Raw genomic sequence first — 14,584 nt, 5'->3', positions numbered from 1 at the left:
TTCATCATGACATTATGGAAAATAATGAACTTTATCACAATATGCTAATATTTTGAGAAGGACCTGTATTTGATTGTATGATGGATGGGATGGATGGTTTTTGCTGTTTGAGATTTTGTATTTCTTCTGATTTTATTAGAAATATTTGGTTCCATGTCCACGATGTTGTTTGATCTTCTCAGTTTTGACAGAATTGGAAACATTAGGAGTCATTGACCAGCTTCAAGGTGCAGATTGTTGTTGATTAGTTTAATCAGTTAAGCAGATAAAACCTGGACACGTTCAACATGAACTTCAGGTCCCTGTTGTTCTGTCTGGATTTGGGTGATCTTCTCTCTGCAGACCCTCTCCATTTTTATCAAACATTTTTAGTGCTAAATGACTGCAGCTGGACCTGCTGAGGGTCTCTCCTTCTGGGAGACGCTCCTTCAGCTTGAAGTGGCTGCTGAGAGTCGCAAGAATTTAACCCGGCTGGGTTTTGCATGGTTCTTACGAACCTGGACTCCACAGCTCCCAGTTGGGACGGTTGAGCACTATGAACAACCTGTTCAGGTTGATTTCGTTGTCGTTAACAGTTTTCTTTGGGAGGAGATGTTTGTGCAGCAGTGAGCAGCCATTCAGTGCGCTGTTGGCTCATCAACCGCAGGAGCTCTGATCGGATTCACGGGAATCAGTAACCAGATTACCAGAGTCTCTCTGGATCCGACCTGCTGGAAGCACACACTGTTGGGTTCATTAGGCGCCCTGTGGAAGGCTGGGTGTCTTCTCTGTGTTTTGTAATGGTTAGTGAACCAATGAGTGTTGGTTCACTAACCATTGGTTCACAGCTAATTATAGCCTCCAGGTTTAAACAGCTGATTGGTTTAGAGGCAGCTAGGAAGGACACACTCACTCAAGATGAATGCTATAAATGACCCGTTTCACTGTACTCTACTCAGGTCCTGATCCAACCCTCACTCCTTAATAATGTCATTCATGCAGTCAAACTTTGCTAGGATGTCTTGATCAGTATGAAGATTCCTGCACAATACAGCAGTAGAGAAAAAACCTTATCAGGTATTCTACATATCCATCTGTTTGTCCACTAGTCCATTAATCCAGTCATCCATCCATGCATTCCTCTGCCCATTCATTTATTCATCAACCATCTATTCATTCTACCATCCATCCTCCTGTCTGTTTATCAGTCTGTCTGTCTGTGTTTGCGTTATCGATACGTCTATCATTCATCCCACTCATCCATCCATGCGGCCTCTATTCCACTGAAAACTCTCAATTTATGACAAAAAAAACATACAGGAATCCAGCTTTTTTTTTGGGTGCTTTTTTTTTTGTCATTTTCAGCCCGGGATTCAAAGGAAGAACCTGTGTTTGGTCGACATAAATTTCAAATTGGATTTTGAGATTTTTTGTTATCTGCAGCCAGTCACAGAAACACGCTGTGGCGTTAAACAGCAGCTCTTTGAACTGAGCCACCTCACCGTATGTTTGGGAGTTGGTGGAGCTGAAACCACCATCATCAGAAAGGAACCAGGTGTACTCGTTGCCACAGCAACACGGAGTGAATACATCCATTAATAAATATGAGCCTAATTAGTTTCACAGCATTCAAAGACATTCATTCCTAATGTGAAGGTGTTTATGACCCGTTTTGTTTAAAGATGACCCAAAATAATCTTGATATTTCTGGATTGTTCTACTGCTTATGATGCTTTTTTTTCTCTAGGGGGGTTCTAAGGTCACCATGTCGGACGACGTCCAGCTCTCATCTCAGTCACAGGTCCACATCACCCAGCTATATGAGGAGAACTCCAACAAGCGTTCGGTCCTCACCACCCAGCCCAACGGCCTGGCTCCGCTGGGCTCCGCCAGGCCGGGCCTGCCGCTCCCCGACCGACAGACCTCAGCTTCTGAGTCCACCCACCAAGGCCGCCAGGGCAGCGCCACCTCCAACAAGTCTGCAGACGGCAAGCCAAAGTCCAACCCAATGACGCCCGAATTGGCCATGAAGCAGTTCATGTCCAAGTTGTCGTCGTTCGAACATCACGAGGTGTTCAACTACCCTGAAGGTGAGCCGCTTAAGTCGGAAATGTGATCGGTGGTTGCCTGTATTGAGGTAAAGGGAAGATAATCACCGATTTGATTTCTGTTCTGGTTTGTTTCTCCTCAGTGTATTTTGTCGGCCAGAACGCTAAGAAGAGGTCAGGCGTTCTGGGTGGAGCCAACAACGGGGGCTATGACGACGATCAGGGGTCCTACATCCAGGTCCCGCATGACCATATCTCCTACCGCTACGAGGTCCTGAAGGTGATCGGAAAAGGCAGCTTTGGACAGGTACGACCACAGCTGCTACCAGAACCAGTTCCACTGCTGGTTTTAGGTCTGATGTGTGCAGTTCTCCTGTTTATCCGTTTATCTGTGCAGTCTTCTCATTTGGCGTGTTTGTGGTCAGCTTTTAATGTCAGTTGTTTTGGTTGTGACACAACATGATCAAAGGGGGCGCCTTCAGGTATCTGGGAACTGTAGTGAAGGAGGAACCAGACATGTGGAGGTCCACCGTTTCACCGTTTCTTTTCCTGATACCTTGGAAAGAAACAATCTGAGTGTTTGAGGCGTTTCCTAAAAATAAATCCACATTTAGATTGTTGCTGTTTTTCTCCATGAGAGCAGCATGATATCAACAGAAATCAGAGCAGAATTTGTGTTTATTGGACTTTTACTAGGCAGGCACAGAAATATAATCTCCCGATCATTACTGTTACCACAATAACAATAAATATCACAAACTATTGCGATAAACCTTTATGTCCATATCACCCCACCCCCCCACCCCCGTATCTGCTTCTGTTATTATCTGTAACCTCCCTGTGGTTCGGTGCCTTGTTGCAGTTGGTTTCCATATTTTTTGCTCATGTGTTGGATTTTTGGTCTCTTTGCTGGAGTTTTCAGTGTGTGTTGTTTATGTTTTGCCATTGATTGTTCATTTTTGCTCGTTTTAGTCTTTCAGTTTAGTCGTTTTGAGTTAAATTGGACACAATTTGCATGTTTTATTGTTCGGGTTGTATGGAATTTATAGCTTTTTCTGTCCTTAATTGGTTGTTTTGTGATGTTTTTGGATCAATATTTTTAAAACTGGTTTTCATATTTTCTCTTCAATTTAAAACACCTGAAGCGCTAGTTGTTGTTTAACTGTCAGGGCAACTGTTAACAACAGCTTTGAGTCACCAGTGGATGTGAGCACCCCTGACTCTAACAGATTAAACATGAATGAAGATATTGTGTTTCTCCTCCTGCAGGTGGTGAAGGCCTTCGACCATAAAACCCAGACTCACATGGCTCTGAAGATGGTCCGCAACGAGAAGCGCTTCCACCGGCAGGCTGCGGAGGAGATCCGCATCCTGGAGCACTTGAGGAAGCAGGACAAGGACTCGGGCATGAACGTCATCCACATGCTGGAGCACTTCACCTTCCGGAACCACATCTGCATGACCTTCGAGCTGCTCAGCATGAACCTCTACGAGCTAATCAAAAAGAACAAGTTCCAGGGCTTCAGCCTCCCGCTGGTCAGGAAGTTTGCCCACTCCATCCTGCAGTGTCTGGACGCGCTGCACAAGAACCGCATCATCCACTGTGACCTCAAACCAGAGAACATTTTACTGAAGCAACAGGGGCGCAGCGGCATCAAGGTAAGACAGATAAATCCCTCTGCTGTAAACATTATCTTCTTTAGAGACCATTACAGGGTTCTGTGTTCTCCTACAGGTCATAGATTTTGGTTCCAGCTGCTATGAACACCAGAGGGTTTACACCTACATCCAGTCCAGGTTCTACAGAGCTCCAGAGGTTATTCTAGGTAAGAAATGGAGTCATGAATAAAACGTCCAAGCAGGAGTAGATACAACGCTGAGTACACAGTAAAATAGATTTAAATGTTTGTAATAAGCAGTTGTCACATAATGACATGATTACTGCAAAACTTGCGTAGTTTTACATATCTATCATACTATTCCTTGCCAAAGTATTCATACACCTTAACCTTTTCCACATTTTGTCACATTTCAACAACAAATCTCAACAGAATATCTAAAGAAGCTGACATGCATTTGTGTTCAGCTCCTAAAGTCAGTAAATCTGTAGAACCACCTCTGGAGAGCATATGTGAAAATCAATTCAAATCAAGTCTTGACACAGATTGTAAGTTGGGTGTAGGTCTGAACTTTGACTAGGCCATCCTAACACATGAATATTCTTTGATATAATCCATCCCATTGTAGTTCTGGCTGTATGCCTGTAACAGATTTTCTACCAGGATTGTTCTGGATTTAGGTCCGTCGAGCTTGAAATTACCTGACCAGCTTCCCTGTCCCTGCTGAAGAAGAGCATCCCCACATCATGATTTTGCCACCACCATGTTTTACAACAGCGATGATGTGTTTAGTGTGATGTTCAGTGTTAACCTCAAGAGGTGAAAAGTGAACACCTTTCACCTCTAGATGTCAACAACTAAATGAAAACCTTTAAAATTGCCTTTTTAAATTTAAAGACCTGGAAACTAGATGGCAATAATCATTGTGATGGACAAACCACATGTTGAGTTGAGTTGTAGAAATGTATTAAAACCTGTTTCTTCCTGATTAAATAACCAATTGGACTTTGCATCTCTGTCCAGGTTCGAGGTATGGGATGCCCATCGACATGTGGTCCCTGGGCTGCATCCTTGCTGAACTGTTGACCGGTTACCCACTGTTACCAGGTGAAGACGAAGCTGACCAGCTGGCCTGCATCATTGAACTACTGGGCATGCCCAGTCCGAAGCTCCTGGACGCCTCCAAGCGAGCGAAGAACTTTGTGTCATCCAAAGGGTACCCGCGTTACTGCACTGTCACCACCATGCCTGACAGCACCGTAGTTCTGAACGGAGGACGCTCACGACGGGGGAAGGCACGCGGCCCCCCGGGCAGCAAAGACTGGAGCACAGCGCTGAAGGGTTGTGACGACCCACTCTTCCTGGACTTTCTTAAACAGTGTCTTGAATGGGACCCGGTGCTCAGGATGACACCGAGCCAGGCTCTGCGCCACCCCTGGCTTAGGAGACGACTTCCCAAACCTCCATCCGGAACCACAACCGGAGACAAGACCTCCTCAACCAAACGAGGTGCCACCACTGATGGTGCCATTACCTCCATCTCCAAACTTGCCCCCACCTCCTCAACCACCACCACCTCCTCTTCCAAAACTAGGACTAACTTAGCGGCCATCACCGACGCCAACGGAAACATCCAGCCAAGGACGGTTCTGCCCAAACTGGTCAGCTGAGAGTGAATACACCCCATCCGCTGTGGTGGGTGATGAAGGCTGAGTTCATGAGTAACAAGCCACACCTGAATAAAACTGGTCTATCCAGTTGTGAAGCGCATTTGGTTATTTATTGCATTGCTGGGCTGCGTTCAAGTGAAATGCAGTTGTGGCATCCTGACGTTGGATTATTAAAGCAAGCAAACTAGTGTCCATGCTGGGATGTTAACTGAAGGAACCCTGGGTGCATTCAGACACCTCAAATTCATCTTATCTGAAAAAGATGAGATGTTTTGAAGTTTGCGCAAAAGGACGGTAAAGTGAAAACACATTGTGGGGCGGTTCAGACAATCTGAATACATCACACTGCTTTGTAGCTCCAAACTCACAAAAACACATCAGAAACATGGTGCTGATGGAGGGAACAAGGCTTTTTAAAATATTTTATTATAACAATCTTTTTAGCTGAGTCATAAAATCAGTTTAACACCAAAAAGTATTGAGTGACTTCAGTCTTACATGTTTATATCTGCAGTTTTAGGGTTTCAGTTTTGTTGTCAACTGATTGCACCATGAGTCTTTTTAATCCTAAAGCTGCGTCTGGGTTTTGGATCATTTCACTTTAGGGGGACTGTTAGACAGTGATAATTTCTTTAATACAAATCACAGCATTAAAACTCCCTAAAGAGTGATTTTAAACTACTTACTGTTAGCTGGCTAACAGAATAATTTAGCCAGTTTTATATCGTATCAACTAGCTAGCCATGTTAGCATGCTAGCGTAGTGCCTGTTAGCTGGCTAACTGTTAACTAGCACAGATTGAGTTAGTAAACAGCTCTATATTCTTGTTTAGCTGTAACATTGATACCTGATTTTATTTAACTAGCTAGCAGTTAGCCTAGCACACATAAATGAGTTAGCTAACTGTAACTGGCTCAATTTTTACCTTCTTTATCAGTCTGTTGGCTAGCCTTAGCCTTTATAGCCATAGCGTGTCAGCTCTCCACTGCCCGGCCTTATCATACTCAGACAGAAAGCCGAAATGTTTCTGCTTTCTATAATTTAGTGTTTGATTTCCAGGTTATTGAGCAGGTGAAACAGTTGAGGACGGAGGGAGCCACTTGCAGAGGGTGGTTGTGTTTACAAGAACCGGCTTGTTCCCTTTGTATGAAACCAAATATGAATTTCATGGGCACAACCAGGCCGATGAAGGAGTAGTAACCTTAGAAGGTAAAATTCAGTGGGGTTTATTGACAAGATAAAAACAAGGCCTCTAATGATAAAAAATATGAATGTTTCTGCTGTGGAAAATAGAAAAGTCTTTACTACACATGTCTAAAATAACTAGAAACTTCAATATCTGCTTTAATGTAAAAAGAAAAAAAAAAAACAATTTGGATAAGCAAATAATGTCTGTGGTAAAATTGTTTATGTGGATTTTAAATGGGACCTGGTATAATTTGCCCCCCTATGAGATTGTTTCTCGTTTTCTGTCCCACATTAAATGTTTTAGATGATCAAAGAAATTATTAATTTCTTAATTTAATCAACTGCAATTACAATTGGAATAAGTGCTGATTGTTACTGAAATTGACCAAACAGAGCAAAGTAGAAACCTTAAAGAGACAGGAACTAAAATATTTTGAGGATGATTAAAGACATTGTATTAACATTGGTTTTCAGTTTCAGTCTATGTGTAATTACTTTACTAAAGTGCCACAATAGAAATACAGCAGGATAAAGCTGCCTAACAGGCCTCATGTTACATCTGGACCAGGATAGTGAAGCTCCTTAAAATATACAGTAAAAATACTAATGTGCAGGGTTAAGCTGCAGTCAGTCATTTTGTTATGATGACAGAAGATGAGTGAATTAGACTTTAATGCAAAAGCTGCATTTAAAAAATAAAACAAAACTCACTGCCCAGCCAGCCAGAATCATGTATGGAATGACTTTTTAATCAAAAACCTTTAAAACAGGAAATTTTCAGAGAATCTCTTCAGAAAAAAGAAAAATTCTTTATGAAATACAAATGGTTCATAAATTACAAAAATGTGTTTTATTTTTTTATCGTTTAAATTCCCAATTTTCACTTTTTTGCTCTTTTTGCTTTAAAATGTAGTAGTAATAATAACAAATGTCATCTGAAGGTGCTTTACATGGCAAACAGATTCATTGTTTATCACTTCAGTCATACAGACAGATTTATTTATATACATTCCAATTTGATCCTGGTTATAAAACACTGTTAAGTTCAACCTATTATGCCAATTGGCAAAACATTTTCTTTTTAAGGAAACCCAGCCAATTGAATCCAGTCACTAACTTTGCAGGATTCCCTCATACTGAGCAGGCATGTGGCAACAGTTAAGAGGAAAACTCTGATCCAAGAAGCAGAAGCACAGGTCCAAGAGTTCTTCATATGTTAAAGAAAAGTCATGGCAGCTGTAGCTCCTTTAGTGGCTTCATCTAGAAGAGAAACCCAGCTAAACATGATTTAATCGGCATTTTTTTATTCAAGTGTTTAATTTTGATTAAAATGGCATTCCATACATACTTCCTCCTCTGCATTTTGTAAGAAAAGATGAAGCGTTATGAAAAGAATACACATTTTTAGAGAATTACAATGAGTGAAAATAACTAGATTTGGTTTCTTAATTCAATTCAGGTGTGTTTTCACGCTTAAACATCTGGGTAAACACATGGTAATAATAGTGACACCAGGTTCTAATTTGTTTTTGGGCCTTTAGCTTGTTTCTGGCACCACCTGAATTTCTATCAGCATATGAAGGAACTCTTCTTCTAGATCACGCTGTGACAGGGTCCATAGATTGGCTGCAGGAGCATTAGATTTGTAATGATTAATGATATGGTTTCTGATGTTGTAGGTGAACAATAGATCTGTGATCAACCTTTAATTCTGATCTTTAGAAATCAGTGTTGCTAAATACATCTGTCAGTGTGATCAGGGAGGGGGCGACTATGAGTAAAGCATGTTAGAAGATCTAATTTATTTGTCACATTTTAATATTTTAAAAATCTAATCTATGTATTTACAGTGAAGTGCAGTTTTTACTGTATACTTGAATGCGTGTGTGTGTTTGTTTGTTGCAGGACATGAGTGTGCAATATTCAAAGGTTTTCTTAAAGCTTGTTCCCTTACACAAACAAAATTATATTAAAACACACACGGACAAAAACTGTATCTGAACGCACTCTGAAAATAAAGTCACATGAGAAGGTGGAGGATGAAGATGAGGAGGAGGATAAGATTCCCAGGATTGGCTGAACGGTGTTTGTTGACGTAATGTAGCACACAGGAAGAGAGACAATTATGTGATGCACAGGAGGAACTGACAACAAACTTGATGCAAATGCTCCGCCCATCTCAGGGGAAGGAGGAGGAAAATTAGAAAATGGGGAGTTGATTCTGTTTTGTTTTAAGTTTAGTTGATTGTACTAAACGTTTTTTTATGTTTTTTTTTTTGTTTGTTTGTGAGACGGAGTGCTGAGTCGTAACTTTGTGCCTTCAGTATCTCGACGCCATGCCACGCCCTCCCAACACACCCACACACATCGTTACAATTTCATCAGATCTGTTGCTAATACGCTTAACCACAACCTGAATCAGGTAAGGCAAGTTATGCCAAGTCCTTTCCAAACATATTAACATTATTGCAAAAATATCAACAATGGCTCGCTTTCCATTCTCCATGTTGTGTAGCCTGTATTCTGTAGCCAGCAAGTATCTTGATCATAAGATAGTGTTTCATATGGCTAGAAAAACTGAAGAAATGTGCTATTGCTGGAATTATTGCAGCATTTTCCTCTAAATTTGGGAAAAGCATCTAAACTTCATGTTGGTTTTCACAAGTTTAAGCTATTCATGCTACTATTTAGCTGATTTGCTAGTTTTATTTTATCAGTTGATAACCTATTGGTGCCAATGAGTTTTTTTCCATTCACCACTGAAGTCTTGGATTTAGGAATGACGTCACATATAAAACATTTCTAGTTGTCAGACAACCAGTGGGCTTTGTTAATTATCGTTTTCAGTGTTCAGGCCGATAAAAAACCGATTAAAAACTAAAAGCTCTACATTCACCATTTGTACAAAGTTTGCCTTCAGCTGGTGGCGTCTCAAATGAAACGGAAACGAATAAAAGACGCTACATGAATGTAAGAATTGCGAGAGGAACCATATTTATAAAATGTATTTCAGCCATATTGAATTCTGAAGTTCAGGTTAGAGAAAGGCCTCGGACTAAGTCCTGCTAGTGGTGCGTTGTTTGTAACTCGGGTGCCAAATTTTCCAAGTTTCCAGTCAGAAATGCAACAAGAACGCCCCCTAAAGTAGTATGATCTGGCGTTTCAGTTGTCGAAAAAAAAAGAAATCTGCTGAAACCTGTCTGTTGGTGTGGACTTTGTTCTTTCAAAATCTGTTGAGACTAGTAGTGTAGTGTGACCTTAGATTTTGCAACTTTTTCTGGTGTTATTGGAAACTTTTACAGACCCTGACATGAAACTCATATTATTCTCAATGAGAAACCTCTTCCTCATCCCAAAGCACAGTTTCTCCTAACTCCAGTCACACTGCTCAGCATCCAGACTGCAAACTAATCCTGGATACCATTGATGTTTTTTTTATTAATGTTTTGCTCCATTTAGATTCCTGACTAATTTATTTTCACTTATTATTGTTAGTATTTTACTTGTCATGCAGTGCCTCCCCTGCCTCGCTTGACTGCATATCACTGACCCACACAGAGCAAAAAGTATTTCTCTTCAAAGCATCTGGAGAAGCAAAATTACAGGAGTTTAGCAAACATCGTATAAATCCTTTAAATATGGCGGGCAGGCTGCTCTCAGCTAAGTAATTATAGTAATTAAAGTAGATCATAGTATCTCTATTTGCTTCTACCAGTTACCACTGGAGATACAGGAGGAGAGTTGGAATTGTGACATTAAAGACAGAGGACAGTTTATTTGTTTTTTAAAAATATTTGGGGAAATTTTTACTTACGTTCTTATCAAGCGTTCGTTGCAACTGTGTGCAAATCTAAATGATGAAAATTATGGAATTATGTCATTTAGCGACTTTTTGGGCAGCTAATGGCTACTTTTCCTAATGATGAGTTGTCCAGAGTGGGGCGGGCAGGTCAGAGGTCTTCAATCAGCCCCAAGTTCAGAATCCAGTATGGCTGCCGTTTACCTAGAATGTTCTCAACTCGCATGCGGCGTCATTCCCAAATCCAAGCTCTAACTTCCAAGAGGAATCGGCGTGAATTACAAATACTGACTTACAACCTCAAATGAAACACCATTAGTGTTAACCTAGAGCACAGTAGTCATCCTGCCATTTCTGACACTCATATTTGTATTTTGCTAAACCCATCTGTGGGCCTGTGCGATGTTTACAGATCCAGCAGAGGAGACCAATGGCCCAACCACAGATTGTAGCTTTTAACTGCTCTGCACTGACTTTAGCGTTAAGTGTTTGTGTGTGTTGGGACAAAGAGGGCGAGTTTAAGACATGGCTGCACAATGTACAGACACATATCAGCCAACTGTCATTTGCTGTCGACAGGGCGAAGCTAACACTAGCCGTCTGCTGCACTGACGTTGGTTTTACATATTGAAGCTACCACTAGCCTACTGCTAACTGAATGCTAGTAGCAAATAGCAAAGGTTTTTCCTGCTATCTGCAGCTATGTTGAGCTCTTCAACGAAGTTCTCATACAAGCTGTTGGTATTAATGTGGTTGTTTTTTATGTTTGTACCTCAGATTGCATTACTGTTGTCATTTATATGACTAACATCCAGGGCATTTGGTTTAATCTACCAAAGTGCATTCCTTTACAAAAGTAGCTAAATGCTAGCTACATCAGCAGTCACATTTAGGCAGTCAGAGAGTAAGAAACAAGCAAAAAGACAATAAAGAGAACACATTTTCTTTTCTGTAATATGAAATATGTTTTAACTGACCTCTTGGTAGCACTCAGATAACATTTTTTGCTCATATGTGAAAACAGCTTTAGCCTGTAAGCCAACTAGCTCATTAGCCATTGGGCTTCTCTCAAGAAGTCTTCACAGCCAGGCGTTAGCGCAGGGCAACGCTGTGTTACTATATCGTTTGCCAGCTAGGTTTTACTGTTGAATTTTTTTTTTAACATTGTAAATATTGTGCTAAAGTGTTGGAATAAAACATTTTGGGGACGGGGAGGGTATTCAATGGGCTGTGGTGCCACTGCACGGCCAGTTTTACTTTGTACTGTATCTGCTGTACAGAACACAGATGTTGACACTTTTCTAGTGAGCCTTTGTTAAATTTTATTGTGGTGGAAAAAATTATTAATAAAATACTTTTATTGTCAGTTTTTATGTGTTGCTCATACATATTAAAATATTAATATTTTTGTACTACAGAAAATACTGCTAATGTGTAAAGATTGGCCAATCACAAGAAAGTGGGCATTTAGGGCAGGCCTTAAAAAGACTAAAAATGGCTTTGGGGTATTTGTTTTAGTTTTATATTCGGTTTAAAACTTTTTGCAGACATTTCTTGAAACTGTGCTGTGTTTACAAGGACCTTTTTAAAACAACAAATGGAAAGATTTGAGAAAAACTTTTAATCTCAACAAGGCATGCTTTATTTAGAGCTTATTTAGCTACATATGGTTTAAAATTCAGAATTACAACAATTTGGAGGCATATCAGATAAAGCTTGTTATATTACTGAATGCATATAAATTATAATCACGCTATTTTACACTACCGGTCAAAGGTTTTAGACACACTTTCTGATTTAATGGTTTTCTTTATGTTTATGACAGATTCTCATTGAAGGCATCAAAACTGTGAATGAACACATATGGAATTATGAAGCAAACAAAAAATAGCAAAATAACTTTAAATATGTTTTATATTTTAGATTCCTTAAAGTAGCTGGCCTTCGCTGTGATGACTGAAATATTAACCTTTGGCCGTCTCTCAATGAACCTCTGGGAAGATCTTTCAAGACTCTTTGGAAACCATTTCAGGTGACCACCTCATGAAGCTCATTGAGAAAACGGCAAGGGAGCAAAGCAGTAATCAGAGCAAAGGGTGGCAAATTTGAAGAATCTAAAATATTAAAATGTTTACAGTTATGTCACACTTTTGTTTACTACACAATTCCATGTGTGTTCTTTCCCAGTTTTGATGCCTTTGGTGAGAATCTACAATGTAAATTGTCATGAAAGTAAGGAGACCCATTAAGGGAGAACGTGCATCAAAACCTTTTGACCGGTAGTGTATTTTTCTGCTATTGGCCCTCCTAAATGTAATACCATTTAAAGATTGTGCATTCAAAAGAAAGTTGGCAATAGGGCAGGGACTTAGAGACGGGAGCTAAAGTAGCCTTTTCTTTGTTTGGTTTGGATTAATATACATTTTTTTCTGTTTATTTTAACTGTTGAATCACAGAAGGTGGTGATCAAACAGGCTGAAGATCGATTAAAAGAAACTGTGCTCTACACCCACCCCGAGGTGAGAGACTGGGTGAACTTTACAGGAGTCTGAGGATGCTGGGGTTCACACTGGGTTTCCATGGCGACACAGGCTCCCGGGTGATAAGTGCAGAGCTGTCAGGGAACGGGATCAGACATCACAGCACTGTCATGAAAACCAGCACGCTGAGTGTTCATAACACTGTTTAGATTAGCACAACAGAAGGTGCTGGAAATGACAGAGGAAGTAAAGGCACTACTTTAAAAATAAGTTCCTTCTATCAACTTAATATATCTGTAAAGAAATCTACCTGGCAAAATGACTCAATAGTGTTAGCAGATCAGACTCTGACATGGACATATTCGCTGAAACTCCCCATATAAACATTTCCATCAAAATTGACGTAAATATTTCAACGAATCGTCTAATAACATGCAGCCTCATGCTAATGCTTTACTTTTCATTTGTCTCGGAAGACATTAAACTTTTCAGACGTTAACTGAACTCCTTCACTATCTGGGATGAGTTTCCAGCTTCACTCCCTGACCAAAATATTCAAGCACTTTTTATCCAGACACTGAAAATGTCTCTCGGTTTTCTATGCAAAGCAGGTCAAGCGCAGTCAGATTGGATGGAGAACATCTGTAAACATCTATTTTCAAGCCTTGCTTCAGTTTCTCAGTTGGATTTATTTATAGACTTTAGCTAGGCCATTCTTACACAAGAAAATGCTTTGATCTAAGCTATTCTATTGTAGCTCAGGCTGTATGTTTAGGGTCATTGTTCTGCTGGAAGGTGAACCTCCACTCCAGTCCCAGGTCTTCTGCAACAGGTTTTCTTCCAGGATTGTCATCAGTTTAGCTCCATCCATCTTCCCATCAGCTCTGACCAGCTTTCCTATACCCACTGAAGAAGAACATCTCCACAGCATGATGCTGCCACCACCATGTTTCCTCCTGGGTGATATGTAGTCTTAGTTAAGCTTAATTTTGTTCTAATTTGACCAGAGCTGCTTCTTCTACATGTTTGTTGTGTCCCCAACATGACTCAAAGTTTAAATAGGGATACTGATGGTTTTCTTTCAACAACTACTTTCTTCTTGCTCCTCTCAAACACAAACTCCCTCCTCCTCCTCCTCTTCTTCTTTTCCCTGCCTCACCCTCTCATTGTTTCTCACCAGTCATTGACGAGTTAATTAGTTCACCATGGTAACGAGGATCAACCATACGATTGGAGCAGCTGTGGGGGAGATTAGCCGGAAGGGCACAGCTGCTAATTATAGAGGAACAGGCTGCCTGGGTTAGTTGTTTGGAGCAGCTGCTGCCTGGCTCAAGGGCAGGTGGTTGGAGCAGGGTTATGCCCTAACTACTGTCCGAGAAAGAACAGGGAACCAACATGACTGCAGTCAGAGAAGACTGTTCCTGCTTCCTCAGAAGAACATGTTCTCACATGGACTCCTAAACGTGTGATCTTGGATGACAGGTTTTCCGCCTGGACTGATCAGGTGTACGAAACAAATCAGAGGGATGAGCTGTGGAGGAAATGATTCACACTCTCAGATCTCACTATAATCTCCAACATAAACCCCTCTGCCACAGCCTCTTGGCTAGGTCGGCCAATCAGTGTGAGAACTACAGGTGAGTCAGGAGGATTCATGTGCTGAGTGATGAGGTGAAAAAATAGCAAGGCACAATAAAATGGGGTCATTCCAAGTCAACTAATCCAGGGAATACCACTTCAAACATCCAATTTATTTTGTGTTAAAGACGGGATGCATCTAAAAGCTGCTGGTCAGTAGTTC

At 40.8% G+C, this 14,584-nt stretch overlaps 1 protein-coding gene across 2 annotated transcripts in view; it reads left to right on the top strand.

Moving 5' to 3' along the window:
- Positions 1-11,669, top strand: part of dyrk2 (dual-specificity tyrosine-(Y)-phosphorylation regulated kinase 2) — a 29,564-nt gene extending 17,895 nt beyond the window's left edge. For both annotated transcript variants that reach the window (XM_047389549.1, XM_047389550.1), the window contains exons 3-7: positions 1,727-2,069; positions 2,171-2,334; positions 3,297-3,686; positions 3,763-3,853; positions 4,670-11,669. In XM_047389549.1, coding sequence (XP_047245505.1) covers positions 1,727-2,069; positions 2,171-2,334; positions 3,297-3,686; positions 3,763-3,853; positions 4,670-5,316 — 1,635 coding nt within the window. In that variant the 3' untranslated portion in view covers positions 5,317-11,669. The remainder of the gene's footprint in view (positions 1-1,726; positions 2,070-2,170; positions 2,335-3,296; positions 3,687-3,762; positions 3,854-4,669) is intronic.
- The last annotated feature ends 2,915 nt before the right edge of the window (positions 11,670-14,584 follow it).

Source organism: Girardinichthys multiradiatus, chromosome 17 (genome assembly GCF_021462225.1).
Source record: "Girardinichthys multiradiatus isolate DD_20200921_A chromosome 17, DD_fGirMul_XY1, whole genome shotgun sequence".
Lineage (NCBI taxonomy): Eukaryota > Metazoa > Chordata > Actinopteri > Cyprinodontiformes > Goodeidae > Girardinichthys > Girardinichthys multiradiatus.
This window is presented reverse-complemented; position numbering and strand designations above follow the sequence as displayed.